This window comes from Myiozetetes cayanensis, unplaced genomic scaffold (genome assembly GCF_022539395.1).
Source record: "Myiozetetes cayanensis isolate MyiCay16 unplaced genomic scaffold, myiCay2020 scf3, whole genome shotgun sequence".
NCBI lineage: Eukaryota > Metazoa > Chordata > Aves > Passeriformes > Tyrannidae > Myiozetetes > Myiozetetes cayanensis.
Genome location: NW_026087521.1, coordinates 61,181,317 through 61,206,430, shown reverse-complemented (window position 1 = coordinate 61,206,430; position 25,114 = coordinate 61,181,317). Strand labels below are relative to the sequence as shown.

Sequence of the window (25,114 nt, the reverse complement as noted above, 5' to 3'; positions counted from 1 at the left end):
TCTGTTGTAGAACTCAAACCATCCTGACAATGATTTAGATGGCTTCTTTGGGTGACAAGATGCAAATCTTATTTGTTCTTACAGTACAAAAAGTTTATATTCACTATTTTTCTCAGAACCAAATTAAGGATACAGTTATTTGTCCCATATCTCTCCTGTACAATTCATAGGGCTCTTTACATTTGAAGTATTTTCCCTTTTTAACCCTCAGGAACAGGATCATCTTGAAGTGATTATAACAGTCTCCACTCCAGGTGTCTACCTACAAACTAATATCATCATCCAATTGCTCTAACAACTTTTGGAAAATCTTAGTTCCAATAGATTCCTCAACTCATTACCAGGAACACACTGACACGAGATGAAGCTGCAATTCATGACAGAGAATTCAAAGTGAAAGGGTCCTTTAGGACTTTCCTTCTGAAATACTCACCCACTGGAGAGAGCCTGTGTGACCAATTAAATGTGTACAACTATCTTTTGCTGCCACTGTGCTCTGTTGATGCTGAGCAACAGAACTGTTTACTTTGTGTGATGGAACCATGGACAAACATGGGTCTATATATGCATATATAGAATTTCACTTAGACAGAGTTCTCAGGTGCATTAACACACACTTTACACCCACATGACAGAAATCCTAAACAGGTCTTAACTGATGACTCAAAATTTGATCTCACATTCATTTAAGGAACTAGGACAGAGTTCCAAACCACAGCATGGGCACTCCTTTTCCTGGTTAGATGTAAAGAAGCAGCTAAAACTCCACGATCCAAGACTTAAATTTCTTTTAAAAACTGTTGCATTTTGTCTACTTTTAATTTTATAAACAGAAGAGTTACCACTATTTTGGTTAGTGTGTTTTGTGCTTCTTCATCACAGCTCTTTTAAAATGAAATAGTTAAATTCAAACCAATGTTTCTCTCAACAGTGCAGTGTTTATGCTACTTTCTGCTAAAGTAAAGAAGGCAATGCAAACCCAAAGATGCTGTTCAAATGAATTAGCTTGCTTGTAAGGGAGCACTATTCTTCTGAACAGCAAAATCCTACCAATATATCAGCTGTGACTGGCAAAGAGATTAAAACAAAAGACCACAAACTTCACTGGTGACATATTCTTTTTTTTTTTTACACTCTCCTACAGGTTGGGCCAATCACATCCCTGAATTTATCACATTAACGCCTGTAAGCACTGATAATTGGTATGTGAAATGTTCAGCTGTTATTTTTTTAGGTGTTACACCAGTTTAATGGCACATTTACTGCTATGAACTGTACTGAAGAAGACTAAGCATTTAATTCCTAGTACCTGTTGAAAAAAAAAAACCAACAGCACTGTTACTGCATGTAAATGAACTCCAAAATTAGCACAGGTGTCTGAAAGTTACTTTCAAACTACAGCTAGTAATATGGTTTGCATGGACACACCTTCATAGTTCCTGCAGGAAAACAATTCCCAGAATTTGCTCTTAGGTTCCAAAGTTTTCTACGTACACATGGCCAATGTGTTTAGCACTGTACGCTTACAACACATACATAAACACGAATTACCTTCTTCAATTGAGTTTCCATCTTCAAACATTCTTCCTTTTTCTGTTCTAATGCAATTTCTAGTGTTTTCAGTCTCGAATCTTTCTTCAGTCCTGATGAAGCTAACGATGAAGCATGTTCCTTCAGATCCAGCAGCGATGTCTGAATTAAAAGATGTGAAATAACTATCAAGTAAGTGCAATAGCTAGTTTCTTTTTGTCTTTATTCTTTTCCTATCCCTTCACACTATGTTCAGCATCCAATTTTGAACAACATGTTTTTTCAGCAGGTTCATGTCACTGACTTAAGACAGCTTGATTTAATTCAGGTTTTCAGGATCAAGATAAAACCTTGTCTAAATGAATCTTAAAATACTTTTTAAAGATGGGCCATTCTGTAAACTGGAACTTGTGCTCCAGTGACAGTCATGTTTAAGAAAAAATTGTTTTCAATAAAATTGTATTTCAAATTGTAAGTTGTTAGCGGATTTAGCCACTGAAAGGGTTCAAAGCTTTTCTGTATACACCTTCCATGGAGTGAAACTGATACCTAACTCCAGAAGACATCTCAACTCCTTGCTTTTTAAACCATTTTTGTGACAGGTTTCTTCCTGTCAAATGCTGATTTCCACACAGACAAAAATCTTAGTACTTCCTGGGTATGTATTTTTTGTATTGTTTTACTTCGATTGACTTTTGAAACAAGATTGTAAGTACACAAGAGAGGAACAGAGAGCACTTAGATTTCTCTCATATAATTAAGTTCACTTGTCTGGGCAACTGGCTCATTATGAACAATCAACCTAATTAATCAAGAAAGGACTTGAGAATCAAAAGAACTAGCTGTTTTGTGGAATAAAGGAATAAACATTATCCTCATGCTTTAGGCACCCACAGCTTTGATCAGCCTCTATCCTTTCCTCCATGCATTTAGACAGGAACAAGCCTGTTCTCTGCCCTCAGCTGTCCATAAGCACAGCTCAGGTCAATGCTGTCACTGACCGTCAGTCATTCACTACTAACACGATTAACTGCTGCAAATAAGGGGATGGCTGCTATCCCTGAAAAGGTGGTTCTGAAATATTTATGCTTTGCACGTTCTCAAGTACTGTGTTTTACTAGATAAGCTTTGTCAAAGGACAATTGCTGTAAAGCAACAGTTTTCTTCATCTCAAATACAGCACAGACATATACAACAAACAATTCTATCACAACAGATTTGTGCTGCTGGTCAACCTCTTTCTCTGTGAGATCTCCTTGTAAAATGCTGACTTTCTCTTTCAGGTCCTTAATGTCTTTCTTGTAGTTGTCGATCTCTTCCTGTTTTTCTCGTTCATCTCTGTCACGCTGCTCCTTTAAGCGCTCAATGGTCTTTTCCTGACAAAAGAAAGCACTCTGTGAAAAATCCCTCTTAGTCAATTCAACTTCTGAGGCTTCTTATCACAACACTTCTTACACACTTGAAACGAGGAGGAGGAGTGTAGGATATTGCCCTTTTCCTTATGGTTTTAAAGATCCTCAAGAAGGAGAAAACTTCAGAAATATCTGGATTCATTGCAATGACATGCCAGGTTTTCTGGATCTCTGAATGTTCCCAGTGCTGTTACAATGCAACACAATTTATCTTGCCCTGATAATCAAAATTAACCCAAACCAGGGTACACTACATATCACTTTCTGACTTACTTAAATCTTATTTTTCTGCAATGTACAGTTAAATACGTGGCCCTTCAGAGAGGAGAGGGTGCAGTGCAGATGTGACACCAGGATTGATATACAGCAAGAAAAGACAACAGAACAACTTTTCAGTACACCAGATATCAACGGAGCTTTGGTTATCCTGGAAGCTGAAAGGATGCAAGTGAATTCCACAGCTCGTGGAATAGACTTTTATAGTTTATAGGCTTTGACAGACTAAAGGAGCTGTAGCCTTGGTTCTCTGGGTACCGTGAAAAAAACCCCCCAAAAAAACCCCAAACAAAGTAAGTCCAAAAAGTTGTCCCAGCAAAACAGAACGGAAAAGTCTGTTCCCTCAGTCGGCTATGTCCTGGGAATCGAGCCAGCATCCAAAAAATGTTAGCTATCAGGAGAATCCTTTCGGATTCCACACCGGGAACGCCGCTGTTCCCGCCGCACTCGCGCGTCCTGCAGCGCCCTCTGGTGAGGGACGCGCCCCCGGCCCCGCGGGATGCGGCGCTGCCGCCCTGGCCGGGATGCGCCATCCAGGGAAGGCCGGGGATCAGCGACTCCAGAGAGAAAATTAGTGAAAGGAGCTCTCCAGGGAAGAGGATCGCCCCTTCCGTACTCACCTTTTCCGCGAGCGCCTCTTCCAGCGTGGTCAAGGCAGTGTCAGTGTTTGTGGTGTCGGCCTGCAAGGATTTCACGCGGTCCTTTAGGCTGCTCATCTGCTTCTCCTTGTCTCTCAGCTGCTCTTGAAGGTTTTCGATCTTAAAAGGAAAGGGGTAAATTTTAAGGCAACAGCAAGCAAAACCATCCAAGATCATCCTAGGAGTATATTAAATTGTTAAAATTATTCTTAAAGCAAAGGAAGTGGGCAAGAGTTTAATTCTTATAACTCTTCATCAAAACATCAAGAGATGTAACCAAAACCATAGAACAATAACAAGGAATCGATAACGTTTCCAACAATCAGGAAGGAATTCAGAGCAAGAAACACCAAACAGTATTTCGAAGAACAACATAAAGAAAGGGTATTATTCCTAATTTCCAAGGATGTTGGACACTGTGTGACTGAAGGATGATTAAAGCATTAACAATAAGAAAGGAAAAAAGCTGAGAAAAAAAAAAGTAAACTAAAAATGGCTCTTGATTACTAAGAAGTTTTGAAGAAGTATTGTTTTATATATTTCCTTTGGTACTATCATATTTTTGCTGTACTGGTGATTTTTCTTGTTCATCTTACATGGTGCTTGCTATGTGATGGATGATTACGAAGTGCCACTCCCTGGGTAGAAAACATATCAGCCTTGTTTTCTGTGGCTGTAGAATTCGATCTATTTATGAGTTCTGAATATATCTTTTGATACACTGAGAGGACCTAATGCTAAACCCTTTTTATGCATACATACACACCAACCTCATGATAAAATGTCAAAACCCGTAATTTATCTACATATGAGTAAATTGTATACAGATTTCTCAGTAGCTCCTTTTTTTTATGTTGTTCTGACAAGTTCTTCTTGCATAGCAAATGTACATCATAAATTGGTGAATGGCATGTGGCATGTAAGGTACCCCTCTCCAAAACACATGTAGGAAGATATTCTTTCAAAGACATTTGTAAGAAATAATGCAACCAGACAACCCCAAAGGCTATCTAGTCCAGTATTCACAATGCTGAATTAAAGCATTAACTAACATTTTGTTTCAGCTTTTAAACAGTAGTTAGCAGCAGCTTTGTTACTGGAAATACAGCAACTTATACCCAGGTTTTACTCTTCAGTGATGGAAAAACTGAGTTGCTGTGACTCTAGAGAAAATGGCTGTGTAGACACATCCACTACTACTTTGCTATGTCTTTTAAAAATACATCTGGAACACAGTAGAACATGGGGACTGGAAAAAGATGATCTTTAAGGTCCTTTCCAACCCAAATGATGCTATGATTTTATGATAGTTCTAGAAAATAGTCTAAATCTGTAATGATGACCATAAAAGATTTTGCAGGAGACTGAACATCTAGTCACAAATAATGGCAGACGTGTTAACAAGTGGAAGCTAGAAGGAAGAACGACCTAATTCAGGGAAACACTTCCAAATGTTCCTTTAAAACCCATGGCCATGGAAGGAATCTTTTGGTATAAGGCTCTTTATACCATATTTTTCATTTCTTTTAAGGAAGTACATAAACTTAGGATTCAGCTTTGTACACAATTTATATATTACTGCTAGAAGAGAAACTACCTAAGTTTTTTGTTGTTGTTCAAGTAATGGACTGAAATTTGGTTTGGTTTATCTTTGCTGTTAGTTTCTATTAGGAAAAAAAAGTATTAGGCCTCCAAGTCATGCTCAAAACTAAATTTGGGCACAACACAAATGACACGGCAAAACACAATTAAAGAGCACCAAGAACCCATCACCGGAGACGTATCGTGTGAGTCAGAAAAAACTGTAAGAATTGGAAATTCCTTCCTTATACACTCCTATCTATTTTTTAATGCCTTATGTAGTCCACGGAGCTTCAGAAAGAACCCTACTGTTCTGAGTGAAAACTGACTGGTGCCCACACGTAGGGCTGCAGAGGAGGCAACGTCCCCAAGAGCAGCCCAGTGGTTGCTTTTGACCTGAGGAGCTGCCAGTGTCATAAGCTGTCTAGACAGGCTGGTGTTTAGACAGTCAACCATGAAAATATACTACAAAGGAGGCTGAGTTATTCTTAGACTCCTGTTTACTTCTGAAGGAGAAACACTCTCGCCAAAGGCTCTGGCTGGCTGAGGAGGGGATAGTGCAGAGAGACTTTGCTGTGAGCAAACCACACACAACAGACAGCTAAATAATTCAGCTTCAGCATATATTAAGATGATTACCGAGGCAGCACGAGCATTTGCACAAGGACAGTGTGCATTTTCATGTTTCAATAACGCTGTTTGCTATGACCAGAGTAAGAAGACAGCTGTATGGCAGTACTAATCTCCCCTTTACATAACTGCACCCTCTGGTATTAAAAAAACACCAAACAAGAATGCAATGTGTATAAAGTGTGAACCTGTCTATTCTTTCAGTCTATATGCATAGTTTTCAGTCTGGAGTAATAAATGGTGGGTTTTGTTATCATCCAGGGAACAGTAGTGTGCAGAAATATTCAAAGTCATGCTAACATCTAGGTACTACTTAAAAAACCCTCTGTACCTACAGCTGTGCCTTCTGCAGGGCAGATAACTGAGAGTCCCCAGTGAAGGACATGACCCTTAAACTACAGAAAATGAACTGGCACAATAGGGTAAAACTGATGAAAATAAAACAGGTAACCAAAATTAAGTTTTTCTTTTCTCCCCAACAAAAGATGAAATAAACCTCAGTGGAATCTCCAAGTCCTCTGGAAAACATAAAGGGACAAGGATTGAATGAACACTTTTTAGTCTTGAAATACTCAGAAGATGATAAATCTCTGAAATGTTGTAACTAAAGATGTATGTATATATATATACATATTACTGTACCATCTTTCTAAAAAGGAAAAATAAAAAATATTAACTGTCTTTAATCTTGTCATACATACTTGCTTTGCAGGATAAAGGCAGCCACCTATGGATAAGTTAGCAACACTCTCCTTACTGTAAAGGCACACGTACCTAAAATGGAATTATCTGCTCTGCACATCAATTTTCTCATCAATAATGATTTACTGAAATATTTTTTCCAACATTACCAGTTGTCAAGCACTATCATGTTGCAACCTGGGTGATTTATTCTTAGTTGTGTGGAACTAATTATTTTGCCTTGCAGCCCTGAAGCACAAGGAGCAGAGGCAAGAGAAGCTTCCCTTGACATTCTGTTCCAAAGGCAAGGAAGCATTCTACTTACAAATACCAATCTCACTGAAAACCACAAGCAAATGCAAATTAAAAATAGCCCAGGGATTTAATGAGAAACATCTAACTAAATATCCATCAAGGCCACCAGATTCCCAAATTCCTCTAGTTAGAGGTTACTAGCAGATCCTTTGTATCACGCTTCAATCAAGAAATTCTTCTGTAGACCCAGTGTCCACCCTAGGGCATGTGGAAACTGAACACTTGGAAAACAATTTCTATTGTATCCATGACTTCTGAATAAATTCAGTGGGTGTGTGAACTGGATGTTAAATTTCTTCCACACCCCACCACCCCATGGTATTGAAAAAGAACCTTTTTCGTTCCTCCAAATATAATATTTATTTTTAATCAAACACCAACCAACACTTTACAGTGATAACTTTTGCATCACCTGGGTTGTGACAATAACTGCATTTATGTTTTATCTCTGTCTTTCAATTTGCTTCTTGCTACTCAGACTTGTACAAGGAACAAAGTGGTAAAGACCCTTTAGCTTAGTTCATTCTGTGACAATGAAAGTGAAACAACCCCTGGAAAAATACAAAGATCCAGTAATTTGGAGGAATATTTAAATAATGCAAAACGTCTTTCTTGAAATTCAAAATATTTTTCAATTTGAGAAAATTCACTGCATATTATACTGTTTGTGTGTACCTCCAGTATGTAGTAACCAACTACACTACTTGACTGCAGGCAAACCTTTCACTGTTCTTTTTTCTACAAACAGGGGGAAATGCCTTTGTTTACACTTTGCACTTGAATTCCCCAGTGCAGCTCCACAAAGAGATTGTTTTGATCAGTAACCCATCTCCATCATAATATACACTGAGTATAGAGAAGACAAACAATTTAACACTTGATAGTATTCCCTCATTGTATTACAAGAGCAGATGTGCAAAAGAGTATCTCAGGGTTCTGCTCCAGGATCAGTGACCACGGAGAGATGATGGATTCTCACTGATCACAGGCAGAAGAGATTCTGCTCACATCAGAAATATTAACAGGAGGACAAAAGGAGCATTTTTGGAAGAGAGAGTGGGTGAGTAAACAGGTACATGATGACAAAACAGCCACAATTCTGTCTAGCTGGAGACATGCTATTCCCTTCAATGTAAAAATACTGACACCATGATAAAAGCCTATAGACACACCTGTATTGCTGGAATCCCACAGTATTTACAGAAGCTGAGAAAGGTGGGCTTGCATCAAAAGCAAGATAACATATCTGACACGCTCACATTAAAACAAACATGCTCATATGAAAAAACATAATAAAAAAATTGCTGCTTCAGGGAAAGGAGTAAAATGTTACTGAGAGATCACCTTAAGTCCTGAGAGAGTGTTCAAGAAAGCTGTAGTACTGGATTTATAATTATTACTGTAATTCTGAAAATCATTTTTGTAGACCATAATGAAAGCCTATAAGCAGATATTACTGGCCAGTTTTCTAACATTAAGCTCCAGTTTTATCGATGTCACACTGAAAACCTCACCATCATAATTGTCTTTCTATTGCAAATCCTGCAAAAGTACCACCAGAACAATCCTGCATGAATTGCAAGAATCTATAATTTAATTTAGCGTTAACAAATTCCCTCTGAGTGTGAAGTAAGGTCTGTCACAATAGTGAATATAATTCATATTACTCTATTGAACCATTAGACTGAAAGGAATGTTCTTGTGATTAACTTTAAAGGTTAAATTCCCAAGACTAGCAACAATGTGAAGCTTTAGGCATACCACGTCTTCTTGCAAGGGTGAGATTTGTAAGTTGTTTTAAAGTTCAGGACAGATCAAAACAATTTCCCTTTGTTCACTAAGATTTTGGCAAATGCAAGTCAGAGTTTCTTCCAAAGTTCAGCTGCACTCAGTATGCTCTTTTCACTTTATGATCCATCTAATTGATATAAATATGGTCACACTGTTGTCAAGTTTTATATGGAAATTCTTATTTTTTAATTATCATGCTAAAAAACAACTTCAAGCAGTTTGCATATCTATTAAATGTGTAAAGTTCATTAAGCATAAGTAAATTAAAACCCACAATGAAGTGCAAGATACCAATAGTGCTCGCTCTCTCTCTCTCTTCTTAAAGAAGTTGGAATTCTGTAGTCCCAGTTAACACTTCACTGCAGAGATGGTGAACTGTTCAGTTAAGTGGCAAACATTTGTTCAGTTTACATTAATTCTGTTACCCAGGGGAGACTGGATAAATTTTTATTTTGCTTCCCAACAAAGTTTTCTTCCTTTTACTGCCCCTCTACTTCAATGCTTCAATCTGAAACATTGCTGTCTTTGCAATTGGAATATTGTTATGCACTTTGGGAATGTCCTGATGTTGCTGAACCTAAACCAGTGGGATTCTGTAACACAACACCCTGAGCTGGTACAGAGGATCTTACACCAGGAGGTCTCTTCAGTGGCCACGGGCTAACAAAGGAATGTACAGTTGGCTTAAGAAAAAGAACCAGGCTAGAAGGGGTGGGGACAACGTGAAGAAGGACAGGACAGAAGGAGAATTTAAAATGAGAAAACTCCAGCCTAGTGATGCATCTTAAACAATCATACTTCTGTACCACTACACGGGTCCAGTTAAAACCCCAAACAGCTCCCATTAAAAAAAGTTGTTTTCTTTTTCAGAAGATAAAATCTTTTTGTCATTTTCAGTCTCGTGGTCTCCAATCTGCAAAAAGTCCTTTGAAATTAGCACGAAGTTCTACAGCGTTCAGCTTTACAAATAAAGCACTGTGTTGCCGTGCAGCTTAGAATGTACAAAGAATTTATCTTTGTGATTTCTGCTGGAAATAAAACCTTAATTATCTAATAAATGTATGGATCGCAAACAGGCACATTGCTACTGCTTCAAAAGGAAGCAACTTGCACGCAGAGAAAAAAAGCTTTAAAAAGCACCTAGGAATTGCAGGACACCTCACGAAATTAATGCTTTATTCTGGACCTAACTTTGCAATCAGGTTGACTTGAGAAAAGAATGGTGTGCAGAAAGAAGTGCTGATACAACAAAATTGACTTAACTTGTATAAACAGTTAATTATTTTGTACTTCAGGTGAAGGAACAACAAAAAACTGACACTGTTACAAAAGAATATTCTCTTTCTCTTGCCTTTCAAATAAGGGTGCTTTGCAAGTAGATTTACACCAGCCAGAAAAACAGCTCATCTATGTTTACATAATCTCTAAGGACATTTATTTCTATCCCTTTGTTTCCTTTTGTCCTCCTTTCTTTTGCACACCTAATTATCCCCTGGTAGCACCAGTTTGCTGAGAGATCACTGCAAAGCAGAACTTAACAAGAACAGTCACCATAAAGTGAATTGTAATTCCAGTATCTTCTAAATAATAAAGGTTTTTTTCTGTACTGTCGTATTCCCTATAACAAACCGTATTTAAACCAGATGTTTCAAGCCATATTCTCAGAATATTACTATCATCTGTTTGCCCTAGTATTGCTAGTAAATAGTATGAGTTTCCTTCAAACCTAATGCAATCCTATCAATAAAGTTTGCTTTTTCTGAAAACTGACACTGAGAGGCATTTTCCTCACAGGCTACTGAAGATATTCCTGCACAATTCAAATCAGGGGGAGGAAAAAAAAAAAGAAAAAAAGAAGAAAAAAAGACCCCTGATTTTTGAGTTCATAAATGTCCTGAAATTCACATTTTCAAGGGAGCCAATGTATATGTTGTTCTTACGCATTGTGTCAGCTCCAAAGCACTCGCCTAGGAAAAATTACGCATTAGCAATGACTCACATCCTTAGACAGCTGTAAACCAGTTACATTTAGCTGAGGAATTGCTTCATTCTGAGGAGGTTCAATAATATCAATAGCCTAAGCTAGTCCAAAGTAGAGTCTTAGAACCACAAAATCCTATCATGGACACTGTTCAATACAAGAGAGGGTTTTGATGTGAGGGTCAGACACTTTTTCTAACCCACTGGATACTGGTTATGTCTCAAAGCTCACAGGTTTTAATATGAATGGACTTTAGGTAAACTACCATTAAATAACAAAAGTAAAAAAGCTGATTATAAGAGATTTGATTTGTGAGCCAGTTGGTTAGATGCATATGGCTCATTACATAACCCATTAAAAATTCCCTATCACTGATTTATCTTAGAGCTTCACTGGATGACCCCTTCTTTTTGCTGATACTCATCAGGTAAGAGAATGCATCCATTATCCACCACCAAAACTTCAACCTTGGTTGTTCATTCAGATAATCTGTTGGTTCCAACTTGAGTGTAATACTTTCGTTCCCACAAGTAATTCACAACAAAACACTGCTATCATAAATAGCAAAACAAATTCATTTAGACTCTGCTTCTCCTCTTTGTTGAAACACTAAGTTTATATATATTACTCTTTATTTCATATATGTTAAAATGTCATGTTACTGAGAATCACGACTGAAATCATCTGGTAATTTATTTCACAATCTAATTATGAATAACATCCATTTTGTTGAAATCCCAGCTTAACCATGCAGAATAACATCATGCTAATTCTCCTTTCAGCTGTGTCCTGACATTATGAAGCAATCTGTGAGTATGTTTTCCAAAGTTTTACTCCTACAACGTACCAAGCACGAATGGATTAAACACACAACTATTTTGGGGACATTTGCTTTCTCCTGTTCCAAGCCTCAGAAAAGACTTAGACAATAAATATGCACGGATTTGACTTAGTAAAGTGAATTACAGAAAAAATACAAATACTTAAACTGGAGTATTTTCATAATGATGGTTCCCAAATGTTCAAAATAAGGAAAAATAAAACTACTCCATTATGCAAGGCTGATAAAACAAGGGAAAAACTGGATCCAGCTAAATTAGATTCAAATTGATAAATTAGATCGGATATTCTGCTTTGTAAGAAGCAGAACAAAACTAAGAAATTGTAGAATAGCTCAAGGATCACAAGGTCATATAACATTTAAAAATTGTCAAGTGAAAAACTTCCTATATTAACAATTAAACTTCTTTATTTGGATAAACCAAGTACAGTATTTCATTGATGATTACTGTGAAGCAGTCTTCCCTCTGTGGCAACTTTATCTCATATACTCAGGAATACTGATGATATTTTCCTGATTTGCTTTGGATTTTGATTTTGGTTGTACACAGAGTAAGGGTACTGTAACTGCTGACACACCCCTGAGAGACACACAGCTGTATGTGTTATACATCACACCCTCATTACAGAAAAAAAGGTGGCAAGAAAAGACATGAAGAAAGGAAAGGCTTAACTTCTCAGAGCACTGAGATACCCAAGCATGGAAATCAGGGAGCAGAAAAGACCAACCATTGAGGCAGACCAATGGATAGGATGGGAACATGGGATTTAATGTTGATTATAAAGGAAATCCTCACAGTAAACTAAACTCCATTTACATTATCATTTAGGATCACTCAAGCAGAAGGCTGTACAACTTGAACAAAGATTTTAAATTAGATTTCGATTCAGACACTGAATGACTTTGTCCAAATAACTCATTTATTATGATCAAAGATATACTGTAAAGTAAAACTGTCCTAACCCGGAGGGGAGAGTTCAGGAAAGGAGGGATGCTTCTAATCCCAGTGTAAAACATGGCCAGTCAACTGTGATTGTCCTCATTCATTCTCCTAGAAAGACTATGGAGTGATGAATAGGAAGGGATTAGGAAGTCATACTGTAAATACTAAACATCAGAGTGTGTGTGTGTATTCTTCAGTAGTTAGCTATCCCTGCTCTTACAGAATTCAGAACACAATAGGCAAAACATCAAACTCTAAAAATTCTTTAGTAGTCCATGCTCAAAAAAAAATAAAATTCAATAACCTAATATATTAAATTAGTACCATCATTTGGTTATATTCTTTCCCACTTTATCCCACAGGCTGCTTTAGGCAAATCAGCACTGCAATCTCTACAGAATATAATGGTTGGCAGGGACTGAGAATGGTCCTCTTTATCCAGAAGTTCTGTGTTTAAAGCCATTCTCTGCCATCTTTGCTGGAAGGTATGTAAGCCCTTCATCACATAGAGGAGCATCCTAAAAATCAAATGCATACTGTTCTGGGACAAAGGGACTTTAATTTCTTCTGCTGACACTACTCCATACTGAACAGCTTTCTTATCCTTTGGAGAAATGAAATCATGGACTTGCAAGCCATTCATATACTTGTGCCTTATGACAGTCCCAATGACTGTATAAATATTAAGCAGAGACCCAGCCTAGAAGTCTGTCTAGCCCAGTGGATTCAAAATTCACTCTCAAATCCAGGAAACTATTGATTTAAACCGAAAAAAAAAAAATCACTCCCTTCCTTGTTCTGGTGAAGCTCCCTGAGTTGGTTAAGGCAATCACTAATGTCTGTTCCAGACACGGCTCAGACAAAACCCCCAGGGGCAGAAAACGCCTGGTGACCAAAGAGCTGGAAACTGTGAAGCCTTGCAACCCAGAGAGCAATGAAAAGCCTTGTGAGGAAGACTGATGTAAGCAACCTCCAAAATGGCACACGCCCTTGCTCTTCCTGCCTCTTCAATCACGGGGAAGTTTGTATTTGTCTTGCACGACAGTGAACGCACCAACAAAGCTCATTAGCTTTATCTTGCCAGGAAAACTACACTTTTAATTTATAAGGCAGGCAAGAGGCCCCACAGTTGGCTGTTTTCCCAGATCCCTTCAAGAAACCAGAATTTGTCAGTCCCCTTACCTATGAGTAATGTTCCATCTTGCCAGTCAGGAGGTTATCTCAAGGCACAAGAAGGACATAGCATTAAGATGACTGCTCCTCTTTGAGGGATACTAAGAAAAGAAGGTTCCTTCCCTACATGACAGATCTGCTGAGTTGTGGTTTCAGTTTTCTGGAATGCTGGAGTACAGATAATACCAGAAACTCCAATGGAGTTTTCTTGTAACTTTGCTATTGCTATCCATCTTCTGTGACACTATTACAGCAGTGTGCATCCGTTTAAAAACCTACATTTTCTGGCTACAAAAGCTGAGCTACAGAACTAACAACATTAACCTCACAGTCCTGTCTTCTTTCTTTGTTTGAGCCCACTTATCTACAAGGAGAGGTAGATAACCATTACTTCAGAAAAGAAACAATTAAGCACTTTAGTTACTAAAGTCAACAGGCAAGATTCTTTAATAACATCAAAATAAATGGAGAGAATGTTTCTTACATAAACAGATCTCAAAAAAAACCCCAACTAGCTATGGTTCACACACATTAGAGTAACTTCTGACTTCTTCAAAGAACATTACCATACATCTGGGAATACAGGTACATATGTTACATATAATCCAGATGTTTTTATTTTTTTTGTGGTATCACAGAATGCTCCAAGCAAAAAAAAGGGGTAATATAAAAATAAAGTAGCACGTTCTCCACTTACAAATTTTAAATTATAACACTGGCAGGCATAAAAACTTATTTTGAATCCAGTAGGTTCCTCTGCCATAGCTGCTGCAGCAGTAGTCATAACTGTGCACTAAAATTTACTGTAATAGCATAAAATTTGTTATACGTAAAATCAATTTTTCAAATTTAATTTATGCCTCCTCCACTAGTTTAGGTGGCCCATGTAATTTCCTAGGCAATCTTCGAGTGCATGTTCAGTATCTATCAGTAAATTCACTCACAGATTCCGCTGCTCTGGAATTTAATAAAAAGCTGTTTGTCTGCAACCCTATTCAAAAGCTGTCTGGACACGGTCCTGGACAACTGACTCTCTATAGCCCTGCTTGAGCAGGTGGGTTGACAAGACGACCTCCAGAGGTCTCTTCCAAGCCTCAACCATTCCATGATCCTGTGAAGACTATTTGCCACAAAACCATACATGCACTCAACAAAGAACTCAGGAACAGAAACTCTCACATTTCCTCTGCTGATGTTCAGATGTAGAAGCATCTCCTGATGTCCTTCAGCAGTACAAGTCTGTGCTTAGGACTACTGTACTAAGCCTCTGACTTCTGGTTTAATGACAAAACACAATTAAAACTCTTCATTATGGTGTCAAGAGTGCTCAGAGGGTGATTCATTGTTTCCAACAACTAAGTATGAAGCATTCAACAGACAAAAGGGAATTTCACCAATTAATACAAGTGATCATGTACTGTAATATAACCTAAATACGATACCTGCTACTACAGGCTATGAACTCACTGTGAGGGCCGTATCAGTGCCCAGCTTAAAGCCATGAAATCCATGTTCCTTCGGAAAGTAAAAGCCCTTACAGTGAGAATGCTGGAGTACACTTCAAGCTACAAGGTATCTGCCATGACTGATCTGGATCAGGCACGAAGATCGAAAATACATTGCTCAGGTCAGTCCTTGAGAGAACACACGGTCACCTCTACCAGCAACCATAAACTATGTACTGTCTGCCAGTGAAAACACTGTTTCTAGCTAAGTTTGTGGACCTTTTAGGACCCCAGAAGAATGTGTTATCATGTGGCTCAGAAAGTACCAAAGATATGAAATCTCATGGGCTAAAGCCTCCCCTCAGAGGGAGAGGACCTTGCTGACACTGAACCGAAAGTTGCTGTAACAAACTCCAAGATCTGTATGGCAATAAGGCACCTTCAAAACTTAACTAGCAAAGAGCTGAAAAGTGGCATGGAGAAACTGTGTTATTCCCCTGCTCTAATATTATCATCTATTAGCTGTACATTCATAGAAGTAAAAAAAAAAAAAAAAAAAAAAAGACGCCACATCACCTGAGCTGGACTGCAATTACTCTCTAAAAGGTCTCAGTGGATTCTCAGAGAGGTGGAAAGTCAAAACTGAGGGGTAAAGGACCTTACTTTCAAAGTGGTCATGGTTCACTGTAAAATGAAGATAATTTCTGTGCTGTGTCCTCATTTTCCATGTGGAAATTAAACAACTAATCTGCTACCTGAATGGCAGAAATATAAAAAAATCTCACAGCATAATTACGCTGGATTTGAACTCCTATAATAAAGCCTCTCCAGTCTTCCTTCATTGCTATCACAAGATTTAAGCTGGTAGTATTTTGACAGAGATGAGGGTTTAAAGAGCTGTCTAATTTTTCCTGTTATTCCTCTAACTGAAGATAATACTACTACCTGAAACTCCCATCCCACATGGTAAGCAGTTATGAGAGTATACTGGTGAAAACAGAAGTGACTGTAGCATCTTGGAGAGACAGGGTAACAAATTAGAACAGCTTCTTGAAATTTCTAGAAGCCACAAACTTCAATTTTGTTATGTTCAGTGGTTGTCAGCAAGCCTGTAACAGAAAGGCTTGAATGAAAGAAAAAGCAGCAGCAGAAGAGGTCTGATATCCCTTCAGGGACACAGAGATACAAGTCTATCACGACCCTGCAGGACACATCTTTGAGGTCATGTCTGTCAGATTTAATAAAGAAGCTGGCACAAGCCTGGGGGGATGTTTGGTCTTTTTTGTGGTGTTTGAAACCTCTGAACGGAGTTTGGAACCAGCTCAGTGGCACGCCTTGAGACCTGGAGTGAAAGGAGCAGAAGTATGGCTTTTTCTGACAGAGAGAGAGACTTCAAGAAATCCTCTTGTATTTGCACTGATAAGCCACAGAGCTCCCGAAGAAAAGTGCCTATTTCATCAGCTCTACATGAGCAGAAAGCCCAGCATATCTTCTTTGTACCTCCCTGCAGAAGCTGGGCTGATGAGAGACTACTAGCACCCTGTGTGGTGCTCCTCCTTAAATGTTCATGATTCAAGCACGTAAGAAGTAGAGAATAAGTTTGCCCACAGGTCTGTCAGAGAGGAAAAGAATCATCCAGTCTTAAACAGGAGGCCACAGACACCCACAGACCACCTCTGTTGGGACAGTCTTACTTCACTCTTTGATGTACAGTTTGCACAACCAGAGACTTGGACACACACTGCGGGTCTGAATGAGCCACTGCCTACAGTGCGTGCACTACAGGACTTCTAAGCACTAAATGTCGTCATAGAGAGTCTCAAAGAGATATCTCAAAGTCCACCCTGCATTTTATTAATTCTTAGAAAACCATATATTCTTTCATCTGGTAGTCAAGTTCAAGGTCACATCCGGGAGGATGAAACTATCAGGAACTGAATTACATGTTTGAAAATGCATTTCCTTGTCTTCAGGGTCGGAGCAGAAGAGCTGCCTCAGGAGGTGAATCTACTTCACACATGAGGGAATAGAAACAAAACAATCTTTAAAGTACAAACACCAAACTTCAAAAGTTACGAATACTAAACCAACACTGCTATTGTAGTAACTGTTATCACCATTGAATTCAAAAACTGAGTTACAAATTTTATTTGCAGCCCCTCTCTCCTGCCACACAATACTTCTTATCAATAAGCATCAGATATTTATTTTAATTTCCAAGCTTTTTGAAAAGCAGAGGACATTTATTTCTGTGAAGAAATGCAATGCTTCTCATCCAAAAGCGCAGGAGCATTTGGAATCTTCCCAAATTCTAGCTAAACAAGTCAGCACAGCCACCAAAGAAAAAATAAATCTGTGTTCTTCCTTTATCACAGGTCAATTATCACATAGCACATGGGGAGCTGCCAAAAACACTGCTATGTTCAGACACTAAAACTTGCATTTTATTTGCCTGCAGCTGCATTGCACAAAGAAGGGAGTGCTAACCCCCCTCCCCAAGACAAAACATGACCTACCCCAAAAGCACGGGGTGATTGATTCACTGCTTGCTTTTTTTTTTTTTTTTTTTTTTTTTTTTTCTTTCAGGGTACTGTTACTTCTCTTTTGTCCCAAATGCTATTTCTATAAAATGCTTTGATTGCAATGTATTGATTATTTTTTCCTTTTCATCCTTGTCTACCAGCACAGATAGACAGATGTGGCAAAGAGAGTAAAAAAGCACCATTTAAGGTTTTTCAGGTTCAGATTTCAAATTGCCCAGCATGGTCCCTATTTTATTATCAGAGACACTCTCTCCTTGCCTTGAGTTCTAACAACTTAAAATGAGATTTTATGCAAGATTTATTTTCAATGGAATGAGAAAAAAAAAATTAATCCTGAAGCTCTGTGAAGCTAAATTTTTTCCATTAAATTTTCAGACATAAAGCCTAAGTCTCCAAATTTCTAGCATTTGCCCTACTTCTATTGTATAAAATAAAGGTGCTATCAAGCAGCATCACTGTATGAGCTTAGATCTGGAAAGATTCCAGAATTTAAAATGGGAAGCATGTGGTTTCCTCAGCAACCTAGAAAATGTATTTTGGTGCCTACTGGGTATCAGTAACGATGCCAATTGTCATGTTAATTTTTCAGATCTTTGTTGTTCATAATCTTCTTTTGTGTCTTTCAACTGACCCCTAATCAGCCAGTAAACTTTCATGACTTTCTTCATCTTGATTTTTGAATGACCTAAAAGTATACTTTCTAGTTCACCACCTTTAATCAACACAATGAAACTAAAGGTTCATCAAACAAACCACGCAGTGGCCTCTGTCAATGAATCCAAACATAGACCCAATAGTAAAGGGTGCATTTTAAACCATTTTTGTTTCAACAACAGACATCGTAGCAACTTAGGATAGCACAGTTTTGGGCACCACACCAAAAAATTCCTTGTCATTGTCATCAGAATAGGTGATTACACATCTAGAACAGCCACAGAAAGTAAAAAAAAAAAAATTATTGGGTCCAAATACCCAACTGACTATGGCTACATTACTAGCACAGTCAACTTCTCTGGATTTCAAAAGAAGTAAACAGCTTCTAAATGGGTAAGTTATGCAAGTCAATGATTTTTTAATAAATTCTTTTCTTTTTAAACCTTTACCATTTTCGCTTTTGCTAGGAATTTTCTTTTTAGCTAGCATTAAAAACTATTAGTGTGCAAAAATTTAGTTAATTAGACTCAAACTTCAAAAATATCCTCCAATCTGAGGACCTGCTGAGGGATGAGTAGGTGGTAAAACCTGATTGAATAGTACCTACTAATGCAATTCTTAATTTTCATAAATTCCTTCAGCATGCCAATACCTGTCCCTTGTTCCTTCTCATAACTGCTGATTCCAAATATCCATAGAGAAATATTACTTAACACTATACAAAAAAAGTTGGTTTTGTACCACAAACCTTCCATAGTCTTTCACTGTATTCGATTAAAATGCCTGAGTACCATCTAAATTGTGTTGATTAACCTGAAACAAACATTTCCTATCAGATAACTAAGACAATAAAAAACCCTCAAACAAACTATCTATGATGTTTGTGACCTCTGAAGATACTTTAAACTGTACCTTGAGTTCTTCAACTAGAATATATATGTTAAAACCTGATCTGTCTGAACATACCAGTTTATAATCAGAGGGAGGAATAAAAACACTGCTGTGCACTGAGGGAAAAGTTTAAAGACTGAATATTTTTTTAATGACAATAAAATTCTGAACTGTCCTGGAAGGTCTGAAAGACAGCACTTGGATAAAGCAGAAAACAAGCTGTGCACTTTAATAAGAAAGTGCACTCTAGAAATGCAAAGGAAGAAAAAGTAAATCACTGTTTACAAGCATTAAGAGAAAAAAATTTACATGAGAGGAACTACAGGCAAGGGGTAGTATTAGTTATCTGTGAAGTCAAAAAATGGCAGGCATATATACCAGATAAAAATGAGACTTCATAATTTTTCCCTAGCACCTGAAACAGTTCTCACAACTTCCACAATAATACGTATTAAAAAATCAGATCAGTCCTTTCTTAGGTGTTGTCTCAAGCTCTGCTCTCCTGTGGAAAAATGCTAAAGAGAACAAGAAAAAAAGCCCTGCTTATTAAAGAAATAGAAATTCCATATTGCACCACAAACCTCCATAATTGTCAGCTGGATTCTTCACTAGGTTTGTTAGTTATAGAAACTGAAAAATTAACCTCTGAATTCACAACCCTCACAATTTAACTGTGTTAAGGGAAATGCTTCCAGCAACTTCACGGCTACAGCAAATTCAAATCTCTGCATGTGATTCTAGTTAGCAGCAGGAAATACATGGTTTTCTACAGATAGGTTATATGATTTTTATATGGAACAGGTTGCCCAGACAAGCTGTGGATGCCCCATCCCTGGAAGCGTTCAAGGCCAAGTTGGGTGGGGCTTTGAACAACCTGGTCTAGTGGAAGATTTCCTGCCCGTGGCAGCAGGATTGGAACTAGATGATCTTTAAGGTCCCTTCCAACACAAAGCATTCTAGGATGGTTTGATTCTGTGGTTTTGGGTGGGTTTTTTTTTTGTTTGAGAAGCACAGAGAAAGATTTACAAAACATCACAAACTGCAATTTATTATGGTAGTGTGATCCCCAGTTGAGCTGCCTAGGAGAACAAGACCTGAAGGCCTTTACATCTAAAAGCCTGGCTCCTCACTTTCCAACCTGAAGAGATCAGGTTCTTATATCCTGGAAGCAGTAAAAAACAAACCTCAAAAAACAGGCCAGATGCAAGAAGACACAAGATGAAACTGCCTTAATATGGATTACAGATGACTCCAAAAAAAAAGAGTACTAAAAAATGGGTAAAAAGAGAACCTTTAGCATTGCCTCTAAATGATCTAATGAAAGGTCATTCTCAAGTGACAAGTAAAGCGAGTAAGAAAATGTGTGAAAAAACAGCGTAAGAGTAAACAGAAGTAAAACACCCTCAGTGACATTTAACATTTACGCAAATGTCAGAGTCCTCACTTCTTGGTTAAACATTCAGCTGGGATCTCAATCTGTGTTTGGAGTGTGCGTGGCCAATTTTGAAAACAAAAAGAAAGCACAGCATAAAAATCAGAAATCTCTAAGTGTTTCTAAAAAGATGAACAGTCAAAAAAATGAGCCCATGAAGACTGGGAATTAGGGCTCTGCTCTGGAATTATTAATGACTTATTTATGGCTTAAGCCCATGCCTGGACTTTGATTCCCACAGGACGTTTGCTGTAACAGACCTGAACATGACCTAAACCCTCGTGATTCATGGTTATGTACAAGAAGAAAAGGCATTGGCCAGGCATCAGAAATTAATCAATATTCTGAACTATTAATATCATGAGAATTCCACAGAATTGTTTAAAGATCTAGGGAAAAAATAAAACAAAAAACACCCACATTTACAGCCTAATACATTTAATAAAAGCTCTAAGAGCAGCTTCTCTAAAGATAGAGAGAAAAAATATTCTTGAAAATTTATTGTGATACATGCACTTCTCTCTTTCTACCATATGTGGCAGAAAATTGGGATATATTGTGTGCAATTTGCCAACAATCATCTATAATGATGTTCAGTGCCCCAGGACTCAATGCCCTTTGGGAATCCTCTCTAATTTCTCTGACAGGGTCTACTTTTCCTTACCCAGACCTCCCCCATTTCACTGATAAGGTCTCCATTTTCTTATCCAGAAGGATATGAAGGATAGTCTGAACCCTGATTATCCTATCCTAGCAGTTCCCAAGAAATATTAAGTATGATAAAACAGCATTTCTAATGAAAGTTATACAAAGTTCTTCCTGAACTTTCCTCAGTAAGTTACTGAGAAATCATCCTAATTGCTTCTACTGATACAACTCCTCATTCATTTAGTCACATATTGAAGTTAGAGTCAGCCAGTGCTCTGCGCTTCAAACCAGTGTGGCTTTGGTAAGGTGTGGGAGTGAAAAGATTGATTTTTCAGATGATGTGCCCTCACACAGATACTTCAGTCATTGCCAATAGCACAGTGGAAGCAGAAGCAGCACACATAACCACCGAAAGGCAACAACCCCTGCTTTGAATTCTCTCAATTTTTTTTCATCAAAATTTCAAACTGAAATTCATCATTTCACCAGATTCCCATCACATGAATGGACTCAATCATCGATCTCCAAAATGTACATTCTAGTTCAGACTTTTTGACAGACTTGGAAATCAAGATGCATTAGAGATGTGTATCTGACTTAGACCTCTACCCTCTTACCTTCTTCTGAAGAACGTTAACTTTGCGTTCCTTCACCTCTAACATGTCCTTGAGGTCATGGATCTCTCCTGCTTGAGTCCCCTTCTCCTCTGCCATCTCCTGAATCTGCTTTGTCTTCTTATTTAGCATAGTCTCCTTCTCTTCCAGACGTAATCGTAATGCATCCACCTAGACTCAGAAATGCAGAAACAGGGTTTGTTTAGCACTGAAGGAGAGAAACCTTAGAAAAGTAAAACTGCACTTCCACAGGGGAAGTATTACAAACAGATTCAGAAATCTCACACCCCTTTAAGGATTCAACATACATAAAACCGTGATAAAACAGTTATCACAAGTGGCAGGAGACTAAACAGTAAAAATAAACTAATGTTTTATTTCCAAACTATATGAGACTAATGCTCCTTCTTGGAAAATCTCAAATGGTACTTCTCACATATCTCAGTCTTGCAACATACAAGTCTGGAATTTTTGCCTCAGAGTAGAAGCCAAGACAATGTGTTGTTGAGAAGTTCTCTCCTATGTAGAGAAACTGACCCCTTTATTTGAAACATTACTAACATTCAGAGATTTAAACACTGACTCTTAGTAACAAATAGTCACTTTATATTCTAGGTTTTAATCAGAATACTAGCTGAGCCTGGAGGTAATGGAAGTAGAGTTCTTTGCAGCAACTGCAGATCAAAACATGGGAAGAGGTTACCTTAGGATGGCTAAGAATATTTTGGCTTAAAAAGCAACATAATAGTTTATATGTAACATGCTTTTTCCACAGGATGCAATTTTATATTAGAGATAAAATGGAACAAATGACACAGTACAGGATATTGTGGGTGCAATTCGGACACGTAAACGCATTTAGAGCTTCCATGGCCTCAGTAAATTTAGAAACACGCTGGGAATTCTACGTATCCTCAAACTTCAAAACTGCATGTTGAACAGCTTTTGCTTTTCCTTCTTCATTTCTCTTACACAAACGAAACAGCTCACAAGACAAAGGAAATGGGAGAAGGAATCAGAGCTATCCGAATATAAATTTGATGAGAAGAATAAGGTCACCACAGAGCACAGACTAATCTCAAAGACTATTGTGGAAAACGAAATCCAACACCACCAAACTGCTCAAGACACCAAAAGAAACCCACTGACCCCTATCCACTCAGCATTCAGACAGAGCTCAAATCTGCCAGCTTGGCTGCTAATCTTATTTGACAGTATCAGATTTGGTTCCTGTTAGCTGAATCCATTACAGGACATCAGTCACACAGAGTAAACAGGGTGATCAATGAATTTCTTGGTCCTCCTGCACAGCATAGACTAGCAGAGACGTGAAGTGAAAAGATGACTTTGACAACTCCAGCTAAGGAAAGAATTTAGGAAGTCACTGTGCCTATGGTATTTTGAGCAGCATTTAGTTTTAATGTGTTATTCTAATTCCATTTTATTTTGATTTGTTAATGGAAAAGTTGCCTCTAAAGCTCTGCATTTACAGTTATGTTACACCCACAAAATCCTTTGCTGTTTTGTCTGACTCCTTTCACACAGAGAAATAAGCACTTGCCAGCAGGGGAAAGGACTGCCCTGCTCTCCCCATCAGCGCTGCAATCCCGCTGCCACCTCTATGTCTGGAGCCTTCTCACTTACACATACATTATTAAAATCACATTCCTGACCTTTCACCCAGCAAGTGGGGCATGGAGTATAATCTGCAGGGATATCAGACTTCCAGGTATACCCAAATATGATTTATAGGACAGCTAGTGTTTGCAATGAAAAGTTTAGCAGGTGGATCAGGCTTTGTCTTCTTTTTAAAAACATGCAGTTTCATAGACTGATCACATGATGTTCTTCTCTGGATGTCTCTGATATTAAAACTAAGAGTCACTTTTACTAATTCTTGAAGGGAAACTGAAAATCTCCCTCAGAAGAAAATCCACATACTCTCTACAGTTGTGTTGCAAAATATTTGAGACAGTCCAGATGCCTACAGCACAGTATGAACTGAAAAGAGAACATCTGCAAATAGAAATTTATCCACAGATTGCTTTCCATTTTCTGATTGATTATTCTCTTTGAACTCTATATTAGTTTACGGTTTGGGGTAAATTACATTCCTGGTATTACTTGTGTGAGGTCCTTGCCTAGGAAACCATAGAAAACACTTCCAAGAGTATTTTCAAAGGCTGGCAGGACACACAATCATCACCTTAGCACTATTCCTGGTAGAACACTGCACTTGTTTATTCATGTCAGCTCAGTTTATGTATGGCATCCTCCCACAGTGACAAGAATTGAGGTCTGTGGGAGTCAGGTGATGCCAACTTCAACAGAGCCAGCTTAAGATCCTCTCTGTACGTGGAAACAACCAGGCAAACAGCTACTGAGGTAGTGACGCCCCTACTCCTGACTTCTGTGTCTTGGATGGTGTTGTCTTAACCCTGGGTTAACCTACTGCTTTCACAGTAATAGATTGTCATGCCTTCAAATATGCATGGCAAGCCAAATCTTACAGTACAGCTCAGGCAACTGCTCCATGTAACAATGGGTTGGTTAACTTGACCTGCACAGACCATCCAACTGCCCGTGAAACTTGAGCAAAATCAGCACCTTGGTTGCCACCTTAATGCAAGAGCCTTCCCAGGTACAGATGCCTCTCTTCAGCTGGGTACCACACACAAGACTTGAATTTCTTCACTGTAAGAATGATCTATGAAAAGCTGTGTCGGGAACCATTGATCTGCCTTCACAGGATTTTCCAGCATCAGGAAATAACACTCTCCGACTCAGCTCTTAATATGTCTAGCCATACATTAAACATGCAGAAGCCCAAACTTCTAAGAAAAACTAGTCCATTAGTAGCTTTAATGACTACCTGAATAAACACAATAAATGAAATAATATTTAACATAAATTTAATCTTTGGCCTTTTTTAGAATCTTGATTCTGTAATTACAGTCTTAGCTTTCAGAATATTCCCAAACTATAGGGAAATCACTTCAATTTTCAAAGTCCACAGTGAGTTTCAGAACTGACTCAGGAGCTTGAGTCAATAGAACTTAGGTTGCACACATTCTTTTCCTGAATTTTAACATCAC

General features: G+C 38.2%; 1 protein-coding gene across 14 annotated transcripts in view; it reads right to left on the bottom strand.

The window, feature by feature from the left end:
- The window catches only part of ERC1 (ELKS/RAB6-interacting/CAST family member 1), a 290,009-nt gene that overhangs the window by 177,815 nt on the left and 87,080 nt on the right, over positions 1-25,114 (bottom strand). For all 14 annotated transcript variants that reach the window (XM_050325542.1, XM_050325550.1, XM_050325546.1 and 11 more), the window contains 4 exons: positions 22,023-22,190; positions 3,839-3,976; positions 2,766-2,906; positions 1,552-1,692 (listed from right to left, as the gene is read on the bottom strand). In XM_050325542.1, coding sequence (XP_050181499.1) covers positions 1,552-1,692; positions 2,766-2,906; positions 3,839-3,976; positions 22,023-22,190 — 588 coding nt within the window. The remainder of the gene's footprint in view (positions 1-1,551; positions 1,693-2,765; positions 2,907-3,838; positions 3,977-22,022; positions 22,191-25,114) is intronic.